Source organism: Charadrius vociferus, unplaced genomic scaffold (genome assembly GCF_000708025.1).
Source record: "Charadrius vociferus isolate BGI_N301 unplaced genomic scaffold, ASM70802v2 scaffold282, whole genome shotgun sequence".
NCBI classification, from domain to species: Eukaryota; Metazoa; Chordata; class Aves; order Charadriiformes; family Charadriidae; genus Charadrius; species Charadrius vociferus.
The window spans coordinates 3,092,568-3,118,334 of NW_009647731.1; the positions used below are offsets into that span (position 1 = coordinate 3,092,568).

Sequence of the window (25,767 nt, forward strand, 5' to 3'; positions counted from 1 at the left end):
ATGCTGGGAGAAGTGGCCAAAAGCAAGTGAAAAAAGCAAGCAAGTAAGCAAACAAACTGCTGATAGAGTTTGTTTTGGAACTAAGTTTAAACTTGCTCACCCAGCTATTTGGATATTGGATGTGTCAAGGATGTAGATGCTTCGTTTGAAAGATGTCTCCCCAGTTCGCGGACAACTCTCTTCCTTCAGGTCTTGTTTGCTCGGAGGGTTTGCTGTTTGTTCTTGTTTTAATATATCAATTCAGCATTTTGAAATTGGCAGTCGATGGTATTGAGGTTTCAGTGAAAGTCAGGCCAGTAGTGTCAGCACAACAGGCCTACTACAAGCCACTGTCCCAGCAGACAGCAGGCACAGGCGAGACCCAGCGGGCTGTGCTGGCCCTGCTGGCATGTCCCGCTGGGGGACAGCACCAAAGTGACTCCTCTCTCAGCCAAGCACAGCACAAAAGAACCGTGTTGCTCCAGTTAGAGTTTTTAAAACGATATTAGTTTGTGTTACAAAACATCAGCTGCCTCAAAGCTATAGCCTCACCTGGTGTGAAATGGTACAGCTCTGTGTACTTAGGAGTGGGAGGCTGAACTTTTCTCCTAGTTGGCTGCATAACCAAAATGGGCCTTCGTGTTCTCAGTGAAATGGCTGAGGCACTTACACCTGCTGGAAAATGGATCCCTGCAGTTATTTCCTCTTGATCAGAAAGTTTCCGATGGAAGTTTTGCTCAGCAGTGGGGAGGAGGGGGGGAGGGTTTAATGCCTCTTAGGTCGGTCTGGGGGGTCAGTCACTTATTTGATGCGTTAACAGACACAGATTTGAGTATTCCCATTGCTCAGTTTAATTCAGGGACAAGGATCCATGCCTTCAATGTCCCCGGCCACTTGAAAAGTGCATGATTCCTCTAGAGGGGGCACTTGTCTTTCATCTTCTGCTTTCCTCTATCCTTTTAATTAAAAATAAAATAAAATAAAATAAGGGAGGAGAGGAAGGAAGCGGTATTTAGGATTAGACTCCAGAACTTGATGGTTTTTGGGGTTTTTTTTTTGCTTTTTTTTTCTTTTAGCAGTAGTGGGACTCAAGAATCCATCTAATACCGATTCAGACACTGGAGCCTGAAACGTGCTCTGTGGCTGGCAACAGGTGGTGGGGCATGCTAAGAGTCGCATTCATCCATAAATGAGTCAAGGCTATCAATAAGCTCATGGTGCTGGGACGTGGGAGTCCTGTTCACCACTCCCGTGTCTGTCCTCCAAGATGTCTTGCCCCATGGTTTTGTCTGTCCCGTCATTAGGAATGGTTTGGTCTCTAAAAAAACGTCTGCCCCAATGCCCAGTCTCCTTAAATATTTGCAAGGTGTTGCTAATTCCAATGCCTAGCTGATAAATCTGTTCCTGTCTTTTGTAGCAGATGAAGTTTTTCACATTTTTTCGACATCTTGGCAGAGCTATTGTAGCTGAATAATAATCTAGGCTTGCATTTTTAAATTATAAAAACATGTAGGAGCCTTGGGCACTGTACCTTCTGCCTGGGTGAAATAGGCAGCAGCAAGGACAGGGTTGGATGCAAGAGAACTACTACAAATACACTGACACAAGTACCCACCAGCACTCCTGGGAAAGATATATTAAACTTTCTGATGTTCAGTGAGATAATCTTCTCCCCGCTCGCAGATATGGTGCAATAAACAGTATTTTAATTAAAGGGAGAAGAGGGGGGAAAAACCTAACCAGAAAGATAAAACAGGGTAACTAATTCTTTGGGAATAATTTACAGTTCTCTACATTTCTAGATCCTGTTTTCCTTTGGGGGAAAAATTGTCAAGGCCAGGTAGTTTCTTCTCCCTCCCGTGGTAACCTTCACTGGCAGTTTATGATTTTAAGTCTTGCCTGGCACTGGGACCTGACTTAAGCTGAACCAATCTGCCAATGCAACTTGTCTCCATCAGTGGCCCTTCTCCCCCTTAGCGGTGCTGGCCAGCCGTGCCCGCTTTTAGCTGGCTTGTTAACGCTGCCAAGGAGGAGCAGCCCCCGCTGTCCTGCGTTTCTGTAAGTCACAGTAACCTGCAGGTAGGTCTGCCCTTTGCAGCCTTCAGCACAGTGACAGGTTTGACTGTTTCAGTGTCTCTCTTCAGGGACCTACATCTTTGGGTGTTACCCACCAGAGAGAGCCTCTTGTGCTCCTGCTTCCCACCAAAGCTGTCATGTCTGGCAGGCAAAGAAGAGACTTAGTAGCTTGGCTTATTTCAGCAGTTTATCACTGCAAATTTCAAGAAATTGCTTCATTTTTTTCACTTCTAAAAAGGGTAAAAATACACTCCAAATTCTCAAGATGGGAGACTATGTTAATTAGCAATGGGGAGGTGTTTTGAGCTCCCCAACTGGAAAATGGCTGCACACCTGAGACAGCCATTCCCTAATCCAAAGTGAGATAAGTTGGTGGGAAGGGTTTGTGTGGCTGTGTGGAGGCTGGGATTTGAGCTGCAGCGAACCTTCCAGGCTGCTTGATGTCCATATTGCCTCATTCACAGATGGACTGAGAAAGTAGCTGGATGTTGGGTTATGAGCACGAGAAGTTTTTGAGGCAGTCTAGGAAACAGGGAGCTCTTCTCAACTCCTTTTGCAGTTGAACATAATAAAAAGAATCCGAAACCCAAACCCCCTAATTCTGGTGTTGTATGGGATGATATGTAAATTGGGAATAATCCCTAGATATAGAGGCCAGCCTTCCTTAAGGCACGCATCTCCCAGTGAAAGGTAAGTAAGGCTTTAAAGGCATAGTTGGGCACATGCCACCTGCCCCTCAGGGTGGCCGTAGTTTTTCTTTGTGGCTGTGCAAAATAGGGCTGAAAAATCAACTCCCTTCAGAGAAGAGGGAGCTGACAGCTTGGAAGTTAGGATGCCCCCTTCTGTCTTAATTGACAATTTTGTTGAGGGGCTCTGTATTTTCTAGATAGGGGAAGATGTGCTCTGCAAATGGGACCATAGCTCGTGAAGGGATCATACCCTTCAAGATGCTTGAGCAGGGACGTGGGGTTGTTTCTTGCTTCCAGTCACACACAAATGTGAACTGTGTGCTATTTTCACCTGATTTTAGAATATATTTTAAAGGGAATTATTTCTTATTTTTTGGGGGCAGCATTGGAAGCAAGGCAAGACTTGAACTTATTTTTGTGTCCAAAGGCAGGTGTGAAGATAATTTTTTTGTGTCTGTGTTTTCTTTCATAGATCTTGTGTTGTAAAATATATGAAAATAAATAAACAAGAAACTAAATAGAAAATGGTTAGTAAGCTACCCCCCTTCTCCACCACCAGCTTCCCGTGAATATTAATCAGGTGCCATTCTTCGAGCATATATGATTGCTGGTGTAACACACTCAAAATGACACATTTCCCAACAGGCGGCAAGCTAGTTGTCATGTCAACACTTGTGATTTATTTGCATGTATTTGTGACAGGTTTTTATTCCTCTTCCCATTCTGTCACTCAGCAGCAGCAAATTATCCCCTTTTTGGCGGGATAAGAATATCCAAGCGACTGTGTGGGAGTACCTACTGGAGGGAATGAGCTTCTAAAAATGTGGCTTCTGACCTCTCCTCCTTGCTTTGCTTAATTTTAGTGCTACCTCAAAGAACAAGTCAAGGCTGCTGGGCATTTTGGGTAGCATGGTACTGTATAAGACTCTCTTGTTTTCTGAGAATCTGCTTTTATCCATGGCAAAGATGTCTTAGATTCCACGTTGAGGAATAGCAGGTGTGTATGTGTCAGTTGATGAAGAACCTTAATTTATCCCAGCTGAGACTCCGACCTCTCTACTGCTACTGGTATTTTATGCTGGGAGAAAGCTCAGCTGTGATACTTCAGTTATTTGGCACTATTGCTAGGTCAGATATTTTTCACCATACGCTTTAATTACCTCCAGATACTCTGAACTGGCAACAGCAACACTTTCTGCTGCTTTAGCATCATCAGTGGGACTACGTTTTAATTGCTGCGCCAGACCTATTCAACTGCTCCGAATCAGCCACTTTGTTCTTATTAACCTGGTATTCCCAGTGCCTCAACCCCGAACCAGGTCTTTGCAGCCTTTAAACATGGACCTTCAGTCATGCCACTGGGCACGAACCTTCATTAGATTAAAGCTTGGCTGTAGTTTGTGACTTTTTTTAGACAATATCTTTTTAAAAAATATTATTCTTGTTATCAGTGCCTCTGACTTGCATTTGATTTGCATTCTTAAGAGTCTGTTGGTGGGACAAAGCTACAGAAGGGAGAACTGCCAGTTTGTGAATTTTGTCTTTGAATCTGGGAACGCGGTTAGCTGAATGTCTGAGGATTTCAGTCATGCCCCACAGTGCTTTCCATTGAACCACATTTTGCTGCCACCAGAAAGACACAGACTAAGGACAATAGCAGGTTTTATGGGATGGAGAATCCTATAAGCAGCTTTGCTAGGCTAGTTACTGTCCTTCTAAACTTCCCTTTTATCCTTTTGGGCTCAGTTTGACAAGATCCTTGTTAATAGGTGTGGCTGTGAACTAAAATCACTGCACCAGGCTGACTCCAGCCCTTATAAACTCACTGTTTTCTTCCTTGATGGTCTGTGCTCACCCTTTGTAGAAAAGCAAACAAGTACATGAATCTAAGAAGCCTGTAGAAGTGCCGCAGTGTAAAAGATATGACCCTTTTATCACTGCAGCCGTCATCTTAGTTGTATTTTCATTTTCTCCCTAATTTGCAGTTTTCAGAAGAGCAGTTGAAAGGCAGAGATGGCATATTTAGATTACATACATCCAGAGACACAGTGCTTTGATTGTTCTGTTTCATGAGATCCTTTCTTAGCCTGAGTGAAGTAACGCTTAATCCCCTATAACCCCTGCCGACTTGCTGGAGGTGAGCACGTCTCTTCTTGCCACTCCGAGCAACTTTCTGTATGTCTGCCTTTGCCTTATGTCTTCTTCATGTTCTTCTCCCAGTCCTGTTCCTTCTCTCAAACAATGCCAAGGACTGACAAGGCATCCCATCAGTGTGATGGTCTTCTCATCTTCTCTCTAGACAGAAGCATTTGATGCCTCTTGCAGTGCGTATAACTACTGTTGGGACTCTTCAGCTGGTTGTGCTATTTCATGTCCATGGCGTTTTCATACCTAGCCTAGGTTGGCTCTAAAGACTTACTTTTGGGAGGTGCGTGTCATTTTCACAGCAAAATAAGTTCAACCTATGAGTGCTAGTTTGGACTTTTTTTTTCTCCTTATGTGTTACTACAGCAATTAAAACCAGTCATCAAGGCTCGGGTATTTCAGGGGAGGATGGGGATATAATTCCCAGCAGGGTAGTGAAATTGATAAATTCTACCTGGGGCCTTTTGCAATCTTCTTCTGCTCCATATGGTCTTATCATCAGTTTTCTGATGCATTTATGATTTGTACCCTCCACTTACGGTTTGAATTCAGTCACCTGAGGGCTATCTGCACAACGGAGAAGGGAATGGTGGGTGTAGAAGTGTGATGAGTTCGTGACTCCAGAGAGCAGTTACAGTTTTAAAGGCCGGAGGTAAATCATGCAATAAAGTCTAGATAGTTGGAGATGAGGTTAAGACTTCCCTTCAGAGACCTCCTTTCAAGCTGCTGGTGACATTTTCAGACAACAGGCTCCTGTCTGAGTATTTCTCATGTGCACGTATTCTCCCATTACAGACACCCACTATTTGACTTGTCGGATCCAGGAGTGCTCGGAGACCAAAAGGAGTGGGCCATTTTCACGCTCCATTGACATCAGCTCCCTTGTTGTTCAGGACGAATATATCTTCATCCAGGTATGTTGGCTTGATACAAATGTGATGTGAATTCTGCCCGTGCGAAGTATTTGTTCTGTGCAAGAAAGGAGTTGTATTCTTTGGACAAGTGCATGGTACCAGAAGTCATAAGAGCTGGAAGTCTGTATCTGCCTGCTATGAATTGATGATGCCAGACCACAAGTCTGGGATAAAACAGTTGATCTCTTTGCTCATCACTTGTCTCATGGTGAATCTGATGTATTTTGAAAGTTCATTCGTCGATAATCATAAGGGTCTATGGGTTTCACAGAAGCTCTAACTTGCTATTGTTGTGGCTACTTGGATAATACAAAGAAGCTAGTGATGAACTGGAGAGAACAGAGAGGAATAAAGGAAAGGTGTGAGTGATCATTTTAACAAATGGAAAGATTTATGCTGATTTGACAGTCAAGTAATGCTAATGGAGCGAACAAAGATCTGCAGTAGGAGGTAAAATAGCAGTGAGATTGGAAAAAGATGTTACAGGGCAACTTCAAAGTGGAAGATGGTTGTAAATTTTTTCAGCTAGTTGATGATTTTGGAGTTGAGGAGAAAGTGACAGAAATTGAATGAGGAACTACTTGTTTTTGAGATATTCTGAGAATACATGGGCTGGATGGAACAAGGCCATCTCTCCCCATTTCATACCTGTGGAAGTGTGAGAATGAATAGTACACTATGGAAAAACACTTCCTCAAGAATGTGCTATTTGGGCGAAAAGTGGGAGCCAGGCTGCAGCAAGTGATTTCTGGTCATAGAAAGCTCAGGAGCCACAGAGATTACAGACACGATGATGTTAAGTGCTTGTCACCGGTGCTGAAGAGGGGGGATGAGATGAGACAAGACGAGGTGGAGCTTGGATCCAGGTGGTACAGAAAAGACATATGCTTCCCTTTTTGAGCAAGACTGTGTTATGTTAAGCTCCTGTTTTACTTCCTTGGGGGAACATTTTTCTTGAATGTATCCAAATTATAAGTTCTGCTCTGTTTATTGTGAATTTTTCTTAGACTTGGGAGTTTAGGTGGAAAGGCTGATAATTCTGTGCTGAGACTAGGTGGAGGACTGGATCCACATGACCTGGGAGGACTGCAATATGGAAACTGTATGCACTTGAATAACATTGGCAGACTTCATCTGGGAGTAGAGGAGTCTGCTGCTCTGGAGATGACTGATTGCTATGGCAGCCACAGCTCCCCTCATCCCCCCCTGAAACCCATCCTGCTACCACTTTGGCACCATGGGGAGACCTGCTGCTAGAAAACACTGAGAATGTAGCTTGTGCAACTTAGTCATGATTTCACTAGAGGCAATGGCTTTCCAATCAGTAAATGCTCTGCTCTCCAAGGACTATTTTATAGAAACTCTCGTCATCTGTCGGTTTGTGTCTGTGGCTGAGGGTATTGTGGAACATCCAATTCTTCAAGGCTAGCATGAGGCCTTACAGATGTTTCTCATTTCACAGCTCACACCTGTGTTAAAACAAGGCTGCTCTGTTTAAAAACTTGGGCTCACAGTGAGGGTATCCACCTGGTGTATGCATTCCTCTGCCTCAAATTAGCAGCGAGTGGCACAAATTAATAGCTGCTAATTGCTTCAAATTAAAAAAAAAAAAAGTGTGTGTTTGTATGTATACAGACACATGCATGTATGTATATGAAATACTTCAAGTGCCTTGACTATCCTTTGCAATGTTTTATTATAGCTTAATGGGTGTTTGAAGTGAAAATCACATGCCCACACTTTTAAAAAAATGTTATATGTACCCACTGAATATTTCTGCTGCTTTGGGCAACAGACTCTCCCTTACACACGGTGCCTATCGCTTTCCCTCTTTTTTTGTATCACACTTGCATGATTTCTGAGCGTCCAGCAGCCTGTCGTAAGTGGCTGCAGAAACTGGGCATGGCTTGAGCCCACACAGTGCTCGTGTAACATGTGGACACTTCACATTCTCAGCACACACCTCTCTGAGCTGAAGGTGTGTTAAATCCAGCGTGTCCAGCATACGGTCGATGGGCTGTGCAGGGTGTTTGCTCGGTACATATGTAGGAGTGCTGATATGTCCTGGATGTATTAGTCTCACAAGCCATGTGATGTAGCTGCCTATTATGGGATGTGTCAGATTGACTGTGCGTGCAATGTCTCATGCATATCATTCTGTCTGGATAATCTTGGACAGAAATGCAGGAGCCGCCTCTTTTGAATTTCAAATATTAGAGAGAGATGAATAAATAAATATCAAATTAAATGTTAAGAACCTGGTGAGGTTTAATAGCTGCCTAAAGGATGGGTGCATGAGTTCTGATCCATCTGTGCTGGAACAAATCAGAAGTAATGTCTTGGAGTAGATAGAGGAACTCGTTTCTTTTAACTTTTGTCATGAAAACAGTAGATTTCTAGTCTAAAGCAGTAGTCTGTGTTCCTCTAAAGTAAGTGGAGAGATCAAAACCTTCAGGGGCAATTTATTTTCTCCTATTGCACCTATTGCAGGATGAGATAGGTCTCTCTCTGAATATGGCTTTCTCATTAATATTAGAAGGAACTTAAGTACAGCTTAGAGAAGACTCCTAACTTTTTGACAGCTAAAATTAGGCAAGATGAATGCCAGCTATCGATATCAACATTTTAGATTATCTGCATACAATTATTTGATAGTGAATATCCATTCTAATCAAGTTGATGAACAAGCCTGTAGTGTAAGATTCTTGGGAAGCATTAACCTGTGTAACTGAGCACTCAAAGCAAATGCGATGCTATGGTGCATAATGGATAGCGGAAAGAAGAATACAGAAAATGTTATAGCAGCATTATAAATCAATGATTCCTTATCATGTGGAATGCTGTTGTGCAGCACTTCTGAAAGGATCTTGCAGAATTGCAGTGCAAAGAAAGAAAATGAGAATGATCCTACTCTTGGAAAAAAAACTTGCCCATGAGGAGCATTTGAAAAAACTTGGACTGTTTACTGGGCAAAAGAGATAAATAACATAGCACATGATGAAAAATGCAAAAGCTAATGAAGAAGGAAGGAAGAAATAGCTACTGAGAGAGAGTAGGGAAGAATTCTTATGAATAAAGCAGTAGGTGATCACTCTGAATTTATTGATTGACTTTCTATTTGATTGATCAATAGTTAAAGAATGCCTAGCACATCACTAAGATTAGATAATTCTGCATAAATAGATACATTAAGAGAAAATCCTGCCCTGTGTTGTGGGTATGAGTTTTCATTCCGTTCACAGGATTGCTCTGATGTAGCCAGGAGCCAGTATCATCATCTTCTTTCATGGTTAATACTTAAAATTCCTACAGCTTGCAAAACAGGTAATTTATTTGTGAGAAAACCTTGGAATATGTCTGAATTTATTTACTATACCAAAAAGGAGCTAATTTCATGACTGACTTTGCCATTAAGATCAATGTCAGTTGTGTTCAATTATATAGCAGTGCAGTAGTGGAGCCCATACTTTCTCTACAGCTGTGATATGCCATTCTCTACAGTTGTACCACACTTTTCCTTATTGGTGCCTTTTAGTACTCGCTGCTGAGATAGCATCACTTTCTAAACTTAGGTGCAGAGGCAACCTTCAGCTGCCTATGAGATTTGACTTCCTGACAATTACCTGAACTGCTATGGTGTTCTCATGTGCAGAACCTACATTATAAGATCCAGGGGTCAAGGATACCACAACAGATAGTCTTTTGTTTTATGTATGAAGCTAGTGTATTGATATTTTGGAGAGTTTCTATGGTAAAAATAAATCACAGTGAGAATCCTCGGGAAAATATTTTTAACGTTTTTCAAGCAAGTCTTGTATCAGGATTTCTAATGGAATTGCTCAGGTTGCTGAAAAGAGTCTAAAACACAATAGGCTTTAATGAAAATGGGGATTATTTTTCAGGAAATTCTTTTTTAAGTGAGAAAGCATTGTTTGGAGGAAAACTTGTTATTTTCCTATAAGTAAACAAATAACATCAGCGCTACTTAGTTCTTTAAAGACTAAGGAGAAGAGCAGGACTGATCTGTGTAGGCTTCCATGCCCGCAGATTGAACCTTTCCACTGAAAATGCAAGAAAGCATGAGCAAATGCCATCAAGATCAGGAATGATCTGTGTAGGTTTCCATGCCCGCAGATTGAACCTTTCCACTGAAAATGCAAGAAAGCATGAGCAAATGCCATCACTTACTGCAGGCAGTGAGGAGAGTCTGAGCCAAAAAGTCTCAGTACAGTGTTGCTTATTTGTGGCAGTGTGAGAACTCCTAAGGGAGTATAAATACGGCAGTGTGTTCATTGGAAATCGGCTTTCCTCTGGGACAGTGGTTTCTGTAGAAAGCAATGTTCTTCTGGTCGGACCTATAGCTGCCATAGGGAGCTAATTATTGCTAAGTTAAAGTAGTTGTTCCCAGTTACCCAAAGGTTACGTGCAAGCTATCTGAGGTGCAGTAGCTCAGTGGTTCTGCTGGGTGACTGGATTCTGGTGTTGGACCAGCCTGGCCACTAGTGGGGACAGATGATATTCCCAGTGCACTGGTGCAGACCCATGTAAGGACTGTTATTTTTATGCAGAACCCCCGGTATCAGGAGAGGGACAAGAATAATGATGAAACTCTTCAGAATGTGTGGCGTGAAGACTGCTGGCAGTACTGGTATTGTAGCACTGGTGGCCCAAGGATGTAAGCGAGTCAAAGTTTACAGGGAGAGGTAGTATTTTTTATGAATTAATAGAGTTAGAAAAGGGACAGATAAGCTTTTGGGCACACTCACGAGATTCTAAGGAACTTGAGTAAGGATTTGGTCTTTGAAAATTGTCCTTTCTTTTTTTTCCCTCAGTTATAGATGTAGGTCTGATAAAATATATTTTCTCCCTCTATTAATCTTGTTGGTTTTCCTTGTGTAAATCCTTCAGTGTGTGACTTTCCTCCCAGAGGTCATACCAGTCTAGTTCAGCATCCAGTTAACGCTGTCCCCATTCCTCCTTTAAGCTTCTGTCTCTGTCAGTGCTTGGAGACCTTCAGGGTAAGTTTGGCCTTTTTGATTTGAACTGGCTGTAAGTCAGTGCAGAGATGTGTGGATGGGTGATCAATACTATCTTGATTGGGTTTTATGTCTTTATTTTTCTTTGGGATGTTGCAGACTCTGCTATCCCAACACAGTGCAGCTGAAGTCGCTCTGAAATGTAGCTCGGAATTTCAGCACTTTCCATGGCAATGACAAAGCTATTTGGCACGGAAGACTCCTCTGAGATTTAGAAGCTGATACCTGGTTTGACTTTGGGGATGACACCTGTTTTCTATAATATGCCAAACAAATGCCTTTGGAGATGAACACTCTCACATCTGCCTTTGGCTGATGGTCTCACCTCATAAGGACAAGGAATGACACCTGCAAGCTCTGACTGAAAAGTGCTGGCTGTTCGCTTCAGACCCTGCTCTGCTTCCACTTTAAATGGGAAGTTCTTTGTGCCATTAACCAGAGAGGCACACTGAGAGACAGTACATTATCACTTTCCAAGGCTTTTAAATAGTGGGAATGTGGGTGCCCTTTTCCTTTTCCACTCCCATGGCATAATTTATCAAGGTGTTTAACTGCATAAGAGGGTCTTGTCTCTCACCTGGCCCTCCTGCCATTTCTCCTCTTGGGAAGTTTTCTTGGCAGCTTTCTATGCTATTTCATTTGTGATTCAGTCTCCTGGGAAGCCTGGGAACTGCACAGCTCTCTCTTGACTCTAGATTCCTTCAGGTCAGGTTGCGCTGGAACATATGATGGTCCCATGTCCAAAAAGCTAAGCTGCTCTGGTGGTTGCCCTTTTTCTTTGAGGTTGATGTGATGAAGGAAGGAAGGAGTGTGAGGGGAGCTGGGAAGAGAGAAAGAGTCAGTCTTGGCTCTGGTTTATAATCCTCCTGAATGAGATGGGGTCTGATGGCATTGCCATTTAGGAGCAGTGGATGGTGATTACTCCCAGCTTGCACATGCAGCAGTGTGGGAGCAGCTGCAGTTCTTATAGACGGCAGGAATTCCATGTGGAAAGTGAAAAGTTTAAGTCAAAATGTTCTTTGATAGCAATCATGTGTCTAGCTCTCTTTCATCCTCTGAAGTGATTTTGTACTTAGAAGACTTCTGCTTAATTCAGAGAGTGGCGCAGCAGGGCAGCATCTCAGCCTGCTCACTAGTTTGAGTGAGAATAAGCAAAACCAGAATTTCTCCAGATGTTATGTGATGCAGCTAAGTGGGACTCTTACAACACACATCTGAATAATTCCTCTGGCTCAGAGGAGCAAACACTTCTGCCAAAACCCGTTGAACCAATTCAGCCTTCTTTTGCATCAGAAAGTCTCCTTAAAACATACACAGATGTCAGTATTCACCCACAATCACTGATAGCTTCTTATAGAACTGATGGATAATATTGCCTTTTTTGAATGCCTGGAGTCTCATCAGAGCGTGTCCAAAAATTTCAGCTGAAGTCATTTGATGGAAAATGGCTTTTGTAGAAAATGCCTTTTTTAAAAAAATCTGAGTCAAATTCCATTTTTATCAAAGTAGATATGTTTATGAGATTTTTTTTTTCAGGCTCAGTAAAAAGAAAAATATTTGTTATTTATAGCCTTAGAACTGGAGTGGGAGGACATTTCTCTTTGAGGTTTTATAGAGGGGAAAAAAGAGTTCCTAATTCTATAAGCTGAATTTGTCTAAGCTTAACTCGGAGAAGTAGTTTATTATTATTACTGGTTGTAACTGTGTTTTTTTAGGAAAACTTGGAAGTGCTTATGTTTAGTAGCGCATGAGTGTATGTCTCAGGTTTATTGGGTATTTAAGGCTAGGCTAAATGAGCGTATTTGCTGAATCAAAGTCAGTTATCAGGTGAGTAGACTTCAACTAGCAGTCACAGCTGAGATTATGCCAATTCATATGGATTCCTGACCTCAGTTCTCAAGCTGTCAATTTAATGACTTAAATAAGTCATAAATTTCCCCAGGAATAAAAAAGGAAAAGGGTGTTGTGTTTTTTTTTTTTAATGTGAAACTTCTCAGCAGTGAAACAAGATTAGGAGGGGAGAAATTAAACTTTGATTTCCTGGTCTAGAGCTTTCTCTTTATTTTCATAGAAGCTAAATACACCGTGTTCAAATATAAATTTCTTTCCTTCATTTTTTAACTAGGAGCCAAAGGTCTTAACAGAAATCAATCCATGCAATTTATTTTTAACTTCACCCTGCTTAGCTACGATTGATTTTTATCTTTGCGATCGATGGTAGAGAAAACGGCTTGGCGGGACAATGGAGCGCTCTTCAACTTGTAGGGTTTGGTCTTTGAGTCTTTTATTGAAGAAATCATTAAAAGCTTATTATGAAACTAATAGGATGAAGACGTTTAAATGATGAACATGATTACACCTGTTTTACTGGTGAATAATGCCTGCTACAGCTGATCTTCTCTTGCCCCTATTTAAAATGCTGGACAGCACTCCAGTGGGGGAAATTAATCCATACAGATGAAAGAAAGTGCATCCCAGGTGCTAGTTAAAAGCTCTTCTTATAGCAAGACTGGCAGTTAAGTAGTTAGCTACTTTCCTATTCACCGCTGGTTGCTTTTCATCCAGTTCTAGCACTGTTTCATCTTTGCTGTGCCAAATATTAGATTTGGAACTTGAACCAAAATATTTGTTGATAAAAAAAATTATTAACATGTTCATTTATTTATTTATATTTTGTTTCTAGAGCTTTTTGTGCTGTACTTTCCTTTTTCCCTCTCTCCCCTCCCCTCATGTTGTCTGATTTATCAGCAGTGTCTGCAGCTGAAGACGTGAAAGATTACCTTGGCAGATTCATACATTTCTTCTGAAATCCTTCAAACGGAGATTTAATGTGTACAATTATGCTGGTTTCTGTGTGCGTAATGTGCATTTGCAGCTGTAACATGGCTCATGTTTTGGTGTAACTGTGCACATTTTCTGCAGGAATTGCTTTTAAAACAATTCCAGTATTTTCATTGAAGATGACTGTCCTGTAGCTGTGCCATCATAGCTCTGAGGGGAGAGGGAAGTGAACAGGGACTGGGCCAGTATAATAAAAGTTCCTTTGTCTTAGCAAATTTTCACTGATGGATCTGACACTGTAAAAAGTGGCATGTTTTCAAAACCTCCTGAATTTACCAGGCAGCTTGAGGGTGCTTTGCACACAGAAACACTAATCCGTATGTCTCTGGAGCACAGAGAGACATACCTCCTCACGCTCAGGTAATTGCGTATTGCTCTAATGACTGTGCAGAAGGTATGATATTAATGGAAACCACATGGAGATATTTCAGACTAGATGGTAGCTGTCATGATGTGATTTATGCTTGGGCAGTGGGGAGCCTCAGTACACAGAAATATCTGGAAGATGGTTTGTCCTGGCCATGGTGGATAATCAAGAAGGAAGAAAATTACACTAGGCTCATGCAGACGTGTTCTTCCTCATCTTCGGAATCTCTTGGGACTGGCATTGGGGTTAGGTTTGGGAGAGGAGGAGTTCTTTGAGCAGCAGGAGGCAGTTGGGGTCTCGCTTAGCCCAGGATCATTTCAAAGACTTAGTATTTCCATGTTTCTTACAGCAATGCCTGCCTTACTTTAGAAATTATGCATCCCAGCTTCGGCTAGCCAGGAAGATGAGAAGGAAGCCTGGTACACTGTGGTCTGCAGTTCCTGACATCATGTAGGGTGTCTTTATATTCTGGGACTTCCTTAACTCACTCTGCTTGCTTTCCAAACTCTGTTACATGTGTAGTTTTTTGTTAAGCAGAACCTCTATCTAAATAAAAAAAAGAAAGGAAGGAAGAAAGAAAAAAAGAAAAAGAAAGACTGTCCTTAAGAATCATATTAAATCATTAACATGAGAAATGGCTTTGTGTGTTTCTAGGCATGTCACAGAAGTTATTGAGATGAATGGATTCTATGGCAGATTTTCTATAATTCTCTGCATTCTCATGAAATATTTGTTCTTGAAATATTTCTATCTTTTATGTTTGATGAGCCCTCTCCCATTGCAGGTCAGGACAGGGGATGAGCCAGCATACTGAAACTTTCAGGATTTTTAAAGAGAAACTTCTTGTGTTTCTCTTAAGTGTCAACTGATGTGAGGCCAGACTTTTGTCTTGTAACAAAATGTGGAAGTATTAAGGAAAGTAGTAGATCATGAATGGAGGGAGGAAGAAAGAACACAGGTTAGGAAAGACAGATGTGTTTAATGACAAACACATTTGTCCAAAGGAATCATTTCCACTGGCCAGAAGCCCAATTAAACACATAAAATAGAAATCCAGAAAAACAGATTAACGAGCCAGTCATTAGCAAAGGAGGAGGAAAAAGACAAACCCAGCTAATTCTGTACTGAGCATGACAGATGAGCTCACAGCAAATAATTGGGTGACATTCATCAAATGTGAACTAAAAGGAGGCATTAGAGGGCAAAACACTATGATAATCTCTGGGATTTACAGTGTTGGAGAGTTTGCTCATAGGAAAAGGAAAAGTTCATCAAAATAAATTAAGTTGGGCCTTGCAGAATTCATTCTCTACCACAGTGCTTGCCAAAATTTTATTGAAGGCTTGATCATTTTTTGGAACTGTTGTAACTGTGCATGTAAATCATGCAAAGATGAGGTCCTGGCTGGGAAAAGCTCCACACAACTCTTGCCAACAGAATTGTGGGTGGCTTCCTCTTAACTGGCTCAGAAAGACCACAGACCACAAAGATTCCTGTTTCTAAACCTTTGTCAAGGTGACCTAGTCCAGGTAGAAGACTGAAAAGGTAAAGCGTAGTGAACATGAACAGTGTTTGAATCCTACCTTTCTACCTTAAAAAACAAAGAAGCAAATAAGCAAAAAATTCAAATCAAAAAACCTCCAGGTACCAGTTTGCAGTGGCATAAATCCAAAAAACTACGTAAAATCTTTTGAGTGTGGCAGACTTGGAGTAGATCCTGTCTTGGCACTGAGGAGGGAATTTAATCACCCCTTGATATTTCTGCCACTCTATTCTCATGTGATTAACTTGAAGATTGTTGGACTGTTCCCAATGTTAATTAGTCATCACAACGTTTATAAAGTATGTAAATATTCGTGTCTACATCTTAAAGACGAGTCGATGACCATGTCTCAGCCCATCAGAAGAAGTGGATATTGACACCAGGGTCCTTACCAAGTAGTCACTGGACACGTTCGGTCCTCTGTGGACTCTGCTACAAATAATGATCTGGTGCTGAAATCAGGAGTGGTGTAAAATGAGTTCACATGGCAGAATTATGCCATTTGAGAATTTGGATCTTCCACTGGAGGTCAGAAATATCACCAAGAGGGGATATTTAAGTATTCCCTGTGGTATTTAGATAGTATGACCTAGAAGTGTGGAATCCTTTGGGCAATGCTTGTCTTAGTGTAGAAGCCTGTCCTATTTTTAAACCTTCCTTTCTTTCTAGTTCTTCAAACTGTCAATAGAAAAGACTTATCTTGAGTTGATTAGATATCAAATTTCATGACGAGTAATATCGTGTCCTTTAAATAACAGCTTCTCTAGGGAATAAAGCCACTATCTAGAGGTGATATCATTACTGAGAATATAATTGATGCTATAGCAATATTTCATGTAAGCTCATTCTGAAATATCACTGTCAGATCAAAGGGACTATATCTAGGAGAGAATCTAGGGCCTTTCTGTTAGCTTTATTGGAAACTTAAGAACCCAACAAATGACATTCCATATAATAGAGAAGAGCTTTGTGTATTGTTTTATCTTAAAACCCGCAAGACTGCCCAAACAGCAGAATATAGCAAATTCACTGATGTAAGCCATGTTGTAGCAAGGTCTGAAATGGTGCCAGACACAACACCCACAGCAAGAGTAAGTGACTGCTGACAGGTTTAAAATCCCATATTTTACAAATTATCAGGGGTAGATCTCATTGATGCATGGCATTTATGTGTAGCCTTTACAGCTTGTTCAGTCTGTAAAACCACAGATTTGGATGTCTATCAGTCGTCCCCTGTCCCCCCCCCTCCCCCCAATCCTCTTTCAGAGGTAGCATGATTTCAGAGAAACCAGTTTTATAGTGACAAAGAGAACCTAAGATCTTAGTTCCAGCTTTCCAAGAGCGCATTTGTTGCATTTACTGTGTGCATTAAACAGTACTAGTGTGGTTCTCTCCTATTAATCACTGTAAAAGGTTGTTGGAAGACAACCCGGGCCCCAAGTGACTTATAGTGCAAGCAGACAAGGTTGAGAAGCAGTAGAGAAAAGAGGTATTATCTCCATCTTACAGGAGAGGAACAGAATCACAGAGACTTTGAATGACTTGCCCAAGGTAAGTCCCGTGTGCTGGAACCACATGATGAAACTAGATAATCTTCTTTTTTCCACTCAAGGCCTTAAACTTTTCCCTTTTTCTTGAGATGTTAAAACCATGCTGGATTTGAAGCATGAGAGACAAAATGGGAAGTTCAATAACACAGCTTAAATAAATAATGCTCCAACCCTCTGAAGTCTGGGGTTTCTTTGGAGTTATACAGATGCTTTTAGGGACAGATGCGCAGGTCATAGAAAAGATACCAAAAAGAAAGGTTGTCAAAACCTCTCAGAGGAGTCAGCATGGGTGTCTTGGAAGGGTCATCATTCACTTTCTTTGGTGTTTCCACAGGTGACAGCTGGTGGAAGAGCAAATTACTATGTGTCATACAGACGGGAGCCTTTTGCACAGATTAAATTGCCCAAATATTCTCTTCCTAAGGTGAGTGCACCATTTATGAATGCAGACATGTAACAACTTGAATAGCACAGCCTGCCTAGTGGTGAAGCATTTCAGTGGGGTTCCTCTCTGGGGATCTCCATTTGTTGTGCTACTTGAATGATCTTTCTTAAACGCGGATTTGGGATCTTTACCTCTCCCTGCATTTGATTAGTGAGAACAGTTTCTTTTTTCCTTTATAAAGAGCAAATAGGAATGAAGAGGTACCTCGGAAAATAGAGCTCAAACCTTCTCCTTGACTAATCTTCTATGAACACCTTTCCCTAGTCCTGCTCTGTTCTCTGTTAAAGATTTCTCTATAAGCCTGGCCGTGACACTGAGGGTCCTGGAGAATGGTTAGGATGCTGAGCACTACTGCTGTCTCCATACTATGAGAGAAGCATAGGGTATGGCAGCTCCACTGTCCCCATCCTGTGGCAGGATGTTGCCAAGAAGTCATGGAGGTGGAGTTGGCTCCCTAAAAATTGTGTCTTATCAATGCTTTGGACACACAGAACAGAATCACAGAATGGTCAGGGTTAGAAGGGACCTCTGGAGATCATCTAGTCCAACCAGCCTGCCAGAGCAGGGTCACCTACAACAGGTTGGACAGGACAGGGTCCAGGTGGATTTTGAATGTCTCCAGTATGGGAGACTCCACAACCTCTCTGGGCAGCCTGTTCCAGTGCTCTGCTGCGTGATGCTGCTTAGGAGATGGCTGGGATGGCCTAAGATCAATGCTGACTGGCAAAGCTGGGAGGGAGGGAGGGAGGGAGGGAGGGAAGTTAGTACTTCTCATACAACTGTGTCTGGATTTATCTTCTTAGGCCTTTGCTTTCTACTAGATCAAATGGTGAAAGCCTCAGCAAGGAGAATATGTCCCTAGAATTATACTCAAATTCCATAGTGTAGTCATTGTTTGGGATTGCGTAGAACATAAGGGATCAGCCTTTCCAGTGCCTTTTTTGGGTACAAGTTTCTGGGTAGCCTAATGGGTAGTTGAGACCACTGCTGCTCTTTGGAGCCTCAGAATGGCTGTTGAGTCTACTGAAATAAAGGGCTCATAATCATGAGTAATGGCCTTCTTCCTTCCACAAATGAAAATTTTGGTGGCATAATTGTCAGATAGTTGGCTAGATTTGCTTTGTGGGCTGGATCTACCCCTCTGATTGCCTCTGGGATATCTGCAGTCTAACAGATACCGCTTATTTGCTCCAACTTGTACCTGAAAACTTAATAGTTGTGAGAAATTTGCATCTTGAACTCCCAGTGTTGCGCCTCAACTCCTTCCCATTTGGGTTGATCCACAGCATATTGACACCTGCATAACACAGATATAGTTTCTTTTGTTTGTCATGCCATGGTGGTGGTGTGGGTTTCGGAATGTCTGACAACACACCAACTCATGGAAATGCTCTGCCATTTTTCAGGAGAAAAACATTTATGCTCCCACCTTATGGATTGGCCTTGAAAGCTACCCCTCATTAATAAGACAAGTGGATGGAGAGAATGACTGCCCTATGATTGTCCTGCTTTATTGATTGATTCTGTCACAGGTTGCTGGCCTGTTAAAAGACAGATTTGTTGGTGGCCCTGGTTTGGAATTGGTGCATAGTATAAAATCAGGGGTACTTTTGTCATTTAAAAATTAAAAGTACTTTTAAGCTAGATGTCATGGCAAAGTCCTCTAGCCATGTAAAGGAAACTTGTTTATGCTGCCTTTAGTCACAAGAACATTTTTGCTGTACAGTAATAACTGTCCTGTCAGCTGTAGATTAATGAACTCCACTGGAGTTGTACATATGTGAGGCTGGCGATAGGGTAATGCAGTATTTCCACTGCAACTGGTCAAAACAGATTGAAGTCATTGGGTATTTAGCTTTATTTTCACACTGCTGGAATAGGTTGGGTATGCACTTAAGCTTAAAGGAATTTGAGCTGTTGGGCAAGAACAAACTTCCTGATTTAGTCTTCCTTCATTGAGGGAAATGGCAAATCTCCCACTGATTGCACTCACTGGTACAGAATTAGGCCCCCAAACGTGTTTTTTCCCCATCCCATGCGCACAGGCTTTGTTAGGTCTGTTAGAAATACCCCCATCTAATCAACTCCAACTGTTCATCTAGATACCTCGCACAGAAGATTAGGTTGCCTGCTAGGTGGGATGGGGATATTGAGCTGATCTTCCCCCAGATATTGTTCCCAAAAATCAGGTCACTCCATCCTTTGGGAGACTTCCAGAATTATGGTTTCTTGATGCAGAGACAGTGCAAGAAATTAATCAAGGCTCCTTGGCACCCTGGGGAAATTTTAAATAGCTACAAATAGATAAATGAAGTCCCACATAACCACAGCAATTTTGCTTCTAGCTGAACCAGTGTTAGTTTGTTCAACAATAGTGGCAAGGATGAAGTGCTTCAGTACTCATTACCACCCTGGAAATCATTTCCATCAACCTGCTTTAAAAGAATACTGAGATAATGCTCCGTCAGATCTCTTTGATATTAAAACTGAACCGGGAAGCCCTTGCTGGACCTTCATATCTTGGTCAGCAGCAGAAATCCAACAAAGGTTAGTGGGTGAACTTTTTGATAGCCTGTATATAGTGGGATAATAGATCTCAGACAAACTCTAAATAGAAAAATATGTTATTAAAAATCACTACCAGCATTAGCTCAAACTCATCCATATACCTCAGCTTCAAATAACTGTGAACTCCCAGTTCTTTTGAAACTGGTTCTTTATCTGTTGGAAGCACAAGACCATTAGTTCAGCATGTGGATGGAAATTGTCACTCCTTTTAGCCTGGTGCTACACCATGCTTAGTGACTATGATGACTCCAGGCTCCAGGGTTGTGAATCTACCATGAGTGATAAAACTGATTTTCAATGTTATAAATAAAAAATGAATCTGGATGAAATTCCTTGAAGCTACCAAAAATGAAGAAAGCAAAAACCTTTTGCCCAGCTGGTGATTAAAAAAAATGAAATGCAGAAAAGTCACAATGATGGTAATTTATTGGCTTGCTCTAACAGAAAATTGTTTAACGTACCTATAATTCATGCTCCATCTCCATTCTTTCATAAGTCATGGTAATTACTACATGTCCCAAAGGGCAAAGAAATACAGAGATCCTCAGTAATAGGCCTTTTGTCTTCTTTTAACAGGACATGCATATTATCAGCACAGATGAGAATCAGGTGTTTGCAGCTGTACAAGAGTGGAACCAGAACGATACGTACAACTTGTATATCTCCGACACCCGAGGGGTGTACTTCACCCTGGCCTTGGAAAACGTGAAAAGCAGTCGAGGACTGGAGGGGAATATCATCATTGACCTTTATGAGGTATGTAGTAAAGGTCACCCTACAAAGAACAGCAACTGCTTGCTAGTTCAAGCGAATGTAAATCTCTTACCAGCCTTCCAGGATCTTCATTTGTTTTGGGATCAGCCCAGAGGCATTTACTGGATTTGATGCTGTGCCGACTTGTGTGGGAATAGGTGCAGTGCCTTTTGCTATAGGTGTGATGACTGGTTGCTTTCAAGTCAATGAGTGGTTAGCTATGTGGCATTTCCAAAAGGGAGAACCATTATCCCTCTCATTCTAATGTGGGCATCTAGAGAAGGATCCAAAATACTGTTTTTCCCCTTGAACAGCTAGAGGTACCTGCTCACAGGTAGGGAGTATGGATTCTACCTTTGTGAGCTCTGAGCAGTTTATGAATTAAAAGCAAAAGTTTATAGGTGCTATTTGCCCAGAGATAACAGCTGGATAACTTCTACCCTGAATCATCTTCCATTCTCATTCTCCTGCCAGGCCTTTCAGCCTTGGCCAATAATGGTATATTCAGAGCGGTTGTTCCGGTTCCCTGTTTCTTCAGAGCATTCCGGTTTTGGTGTGTCATAACTCATTGGATGGAAGAACTGCTGACGTTCAGGGATCAGTGCTTTTCCAGCAACAAACAACTAATTGGTAATACTAATGGTAATGGTTGTAGGCTGACTTGAGAAAGTTCTTCCATTACATGGAAAAATGTGTTTTCAGTTACATATAGAAGTTAGGATTATACATTTATTTATTTCAGCCAGAATAATGCCCACTTAACAACATCATCAATTTGTTTATGAAAATCCAGGTAGTTTAAGGCAATGAGAGAAAACTCAAAAATCATGCATGGATCAGTATATAGTACAGGCTTTATGTTTTATTTTCACGTAGTTAAATACATTTTCTTGCCTCTGAAAAAAGATGTATTTCTTTATCGTGATGAACCAGCTAAAATAAACGTGCATTATCTCCCATTCCTTGGCAAACTGTATTCCCAAGCTGTGTATCGCAGACTCTCTGCTGTTAAATGCTGATAGAGATTTCCAGACTCATTCAAAGGGCAGTGTCACTTTAGAAGGATTTGCATCCTGGCTATTGCCACGCAGTTGCAGGTTTGCATCAAATTCCTTCTTCTTGTCTCACTTTCACAGCTGTGCAACAGAGACCAGACTCAACAAAAAATCTTCTTGGGGACATTTTGACAGGACCATATTCTGCTGGAATGGGTTCTGCTGACAAAACTCAAAACATTTGGAACAACTGGGTTGATTTTGACAGAAGTTGGGAGTGGAAGGAAAGTGAAGAACTAAAGTGTGCAAAACATCAGTGTTTCAGCATATTCAGGATTTCCATCTTTTGCATAACAGAAAAAAAAAATAAAAACAACCAACACAAAAAAGATCCCACACTGCTTCTGAGGGGACCTGCTATATCCCATGTTATGGCAATCTGGGGAAGGAGTGGGGCAGACTACATCCCCAGGCTCACAGAGCTCATGTGTGACACAGTGCACGCTGTACCTTCAAGCCCACCATCAGCCTGCCTGGAAGCACTCAAGGAAGTCCAGAAGTGGGCTGTTTCCTAGGAATTTGCTCTGTGAACATCCATGTCTTTTTCTTTCAGAGACAGAGACTGCATGAGGCCTTTCAGCTGCAAAGGCATCATTAAGATGTACTTGTAATGCCATTCAGTCTTCTAAAGCGGGATTGAGATGATCAAAACAAAATTATTGTTTTTTCAGACACCCCCCACTCCTGAGAGCGCTCAGATGGGCCTTACTCTTGGCCTGTTCTTCCGATGTATTTTTTTTCATCTCTCTCCATTTTTCCTAGGTAGCAGGGATCAAAGGCATATTCCTGGCTAACAGGAAGGTAGATGACCAAATCAAGACTTTCATTACCTACAACAAGGGCAGAGACTGGCGTTTGCTGCAGGCACCGGACACTGATCTAAGAGGGGATCCTCTAGTTTGCCAGTTGGTGAGTGGCAGACCTTTTCCGAAACACAGTTGACTCCTTCAGAGCTGCTTATTTCAGTCACTGCGTTAACAAAACATCCAGTGAAAGTAGATAGGAAGGATTCTTGCCAGTCAGAGAAGTGCAGAGTCCAGGTGCTCCAAAACGATGCACAGTTTACAGATGAGAACCTCGGGTTGGGTTTACTGCCATAATTCAACAACATTCAGTGAATAGCCATTTTACCGTAGGCTGTAGCCCCTGTGTTTCAAAGGAGTGGTATTTCTCTGAGGTTTCACATGTTAATCTCTCTCCCTGTGTTTTTTCTCTGGACCTGCTAAGCGTTAATTGGATTAAGTAGATTTCTTTTTCTATAGCTTCATAGATTTTTAAGGGAAAATTCTGACCAAATCTGGCCAAAATTCTTGGCCTTTTTTATGGAACTTAAGTCAGAATAAGAAAGTTTCTGGGAAAACGTGCTCTAGATCAGATTGTTGGTAAAAACAAATGCAGACGTGCTTGCTTGTAATGCAGCATTACTGCTTCTCTTGCTGTCAGCTACTTTTATGGTGCTTATACAGAAAATGAACATATGCTGCTATTTGTAACAGTGCTGAGAGCAGAGGGGTCATTTTCAGAAAGATCAGAGCATCTGTGTGCAGTTGCCAAGGGTTCTTCTGATATTTAACTTGTGTATTAAAGCTTCTGCCTTTTGTTTGTTTCCTGTCAACAGCCCTTTTGCTCATTGCACTTACATCTGCAACTCTCAGAGAATCCGTATACTTCAGGAAGCGTTTCCAGTAAAGAGACAGCTCCTGGGCTGCTGGTGGCAACAGGTAAGAACATAAGTGCTTCTCACTGCTCACCCGTGCCTCACTGGGAGCTTGAGAGTGTACGAGATGTTTCCTGTTGATGTAAAAGCTTTCAGCTCTGTTTCAGCAAGTGCTGAGCTAATTCACACTAACTCCCATTTGCTGTGGGCTAGGAGAAGGTATGTGGCCCCTGACTTGAATAAAGATAATGACTGTCACGTATTTGTTGCTCTGCAATAACCCATATGCCTGTCTAAACCCACACCTGCAAGGGATTATTACCAACTTACTAACTCCTGTCACTTGACATCATTACAACCGCTGATGTAGGTGTCTACCCATTTGCTGGTGTTACCATGAATACGAATAGGGCTTATAATCATGGCTACGCTCCTGGGATGTGTCAATATATTCCACCTTTTGTGTAGCAAGCACAGAGTTGTCACAAAACCTGTCGGATGAAGCCTGAACTTCATAAGTGCCTGTCTTGTGTATGGCACCTACTTTCAACGCTGTGTTTCTCCAAGACTAGCAGCACTTCTTCAATGCTGCATGGGTCATTCTTATTGTTGGTTGTTCTGCAAAATAGTGCTTTGACAGGTTGAAGTGTTTTAGGGGTGACCTGCTACAATGCTTCACAGTGGCAATGGCTGACCCACTGTAATTGATCTGACGACAATTACAGGGCCTGTGCGCACTCAGCATGCAACCTGAGGAGGATGGATGGGGCTACCAACCTCATCCAGTACCCCCACAGTTCTGTGGGAGCTACTGGGCTAACAGAGTGCTTTCTGAATGGCTGGTGCTATTGAAAAGCTGGCCTCTGAAGTAAGTAGGCTGTCCTGCCTTTTCACAGGGAGGCTCCTACACGTGCTCAAATACATCCAAATAGCTTAACCATTCTTTCTAAGGTTCGTTTTATCTCCATTGTCTTGTTCAGCTTAGCAGTTGCTTGCAAGTGTGTCATGTTAGCATATTGCCAATATGAATTTACACTGTTTCTTCCAGCCGTTTCCATTCTCATGTCCTTCTGTGCTTCTGTGTGTCTGCCAGGCTATGCCAGAACCTGAGAGACAGGTTCCCTTCATGACACCTTTATCTCAACAAGGGAAACGCCATTTGATTTCCAGTTCACCGATCCAGGCCAAATGGGGCGAGATAATTTAGTTTAAACCTACAGATCTTGCTATGCATAGCCAAGTGGAGTCACCACTCCTGACAGGTCACATTTGCTAGACGGACGTTTCGGAGCAAGCCCTACTCATGATGCTGTGATTGCAGAGACTTTTTTCTTTAACCTTTTAGGAAGCAAATAGAGGCAGCAGGACAGTGAGATTCTAGGCATTGATCTAAATTGTTAGTAAATGAGGTTCTTTCCAAGCTGCCAGTGCACGGGATGAATGCTTTCCCAGTCTAACAATTAACCTTTAAAAGGCAGAATATAATTTCTGCCTTTCTGCTTTGTACAATAAAAAGCTTAACCTGTTGGGAATATACACATCTGTTTCCATTAACCAGTTTCACAACAACAGGAACGGCTCACCATGTTGGTCAATGTGTTCCAGGATAAGCGTTGCGTCTTATTCTCACAGGCACTGGCTGCTCAAACTCTCTGTATCTTACTCTTTGATTCACAGGGGTACATTTCCAGCAATGACGGGAAACTCGGACTCTTGATGTGAGGGCAGAGGTTAGATTCTTGCAAAGGGAAGAATTATGTTTTAGTATCTAATTGCACAGCTGCCAAATCTTCTTGACTTCTTTGGGAGTCAGTTATGTTTGGTGGGATTTGAATCCACATACCTGAAAGAAACTAGATGGAGAGAATGAAGAAAATAAATGAACAGGTTTGCACAGAAAAACAGAGAGATAGAAGTGATAGCAACAGAATCTCACCTTTGTACTCTGTTTCCTTACCACAATCTGGAAATCCCTGTTTGGAAACTCACTTTTCCAGTTTTAATATTTAAAATATGATGATACAAAACTTACACTTCTGCCTTTAAGTCAGTTCCTAATTCTTGAGGGCTTCCACTCATGATAAGATACTGGGCTAAACAGATTTTTGGACTGACACAGTAGATTTATACTCGTGAACCTGGATGTCCC

The 25,767-nt window shown here is 41.8% G+C and overlaps 1 protein-coding gene across 1 annotated transcript in view; it reads left to right on the forward strand.

Annotated features, from left to right (window-relative positions):
- Positions 1 to 25,767, forward strand: part of SORCS3 (sortilin-related VPS10 domain containing receptor 3) — a 219,515-nt gene that overhangs the window by 133,303 nt on the left and 60,445 nt on the right. Inside the window, exons 7-11 of the mRNA XM_009881623.1 lie at positions 5,685 to 5,803; positions 17,475 to 17,564; positions 20,730 to 20,909; positions 22,724 to 22,870; positions 23,580 to 23,682. Coding sequence (XP_009879925.1) covers positions 5,685 to 5,803; positions 17,475 to 17,564; positions 20,730 to 20,909; positions 22,724 to 22,870; positions 23,580 to 23,682 — 639 coding nt within the window. The remainder of the gene's footprint in view (positions 1 to 5,684; positions 5,804 to 17,474; positions 17,565 to 20,729; positions 20,910 to 22,723; positions 22,871 to 23,579; positions 23,683 to 25,767) is intronic.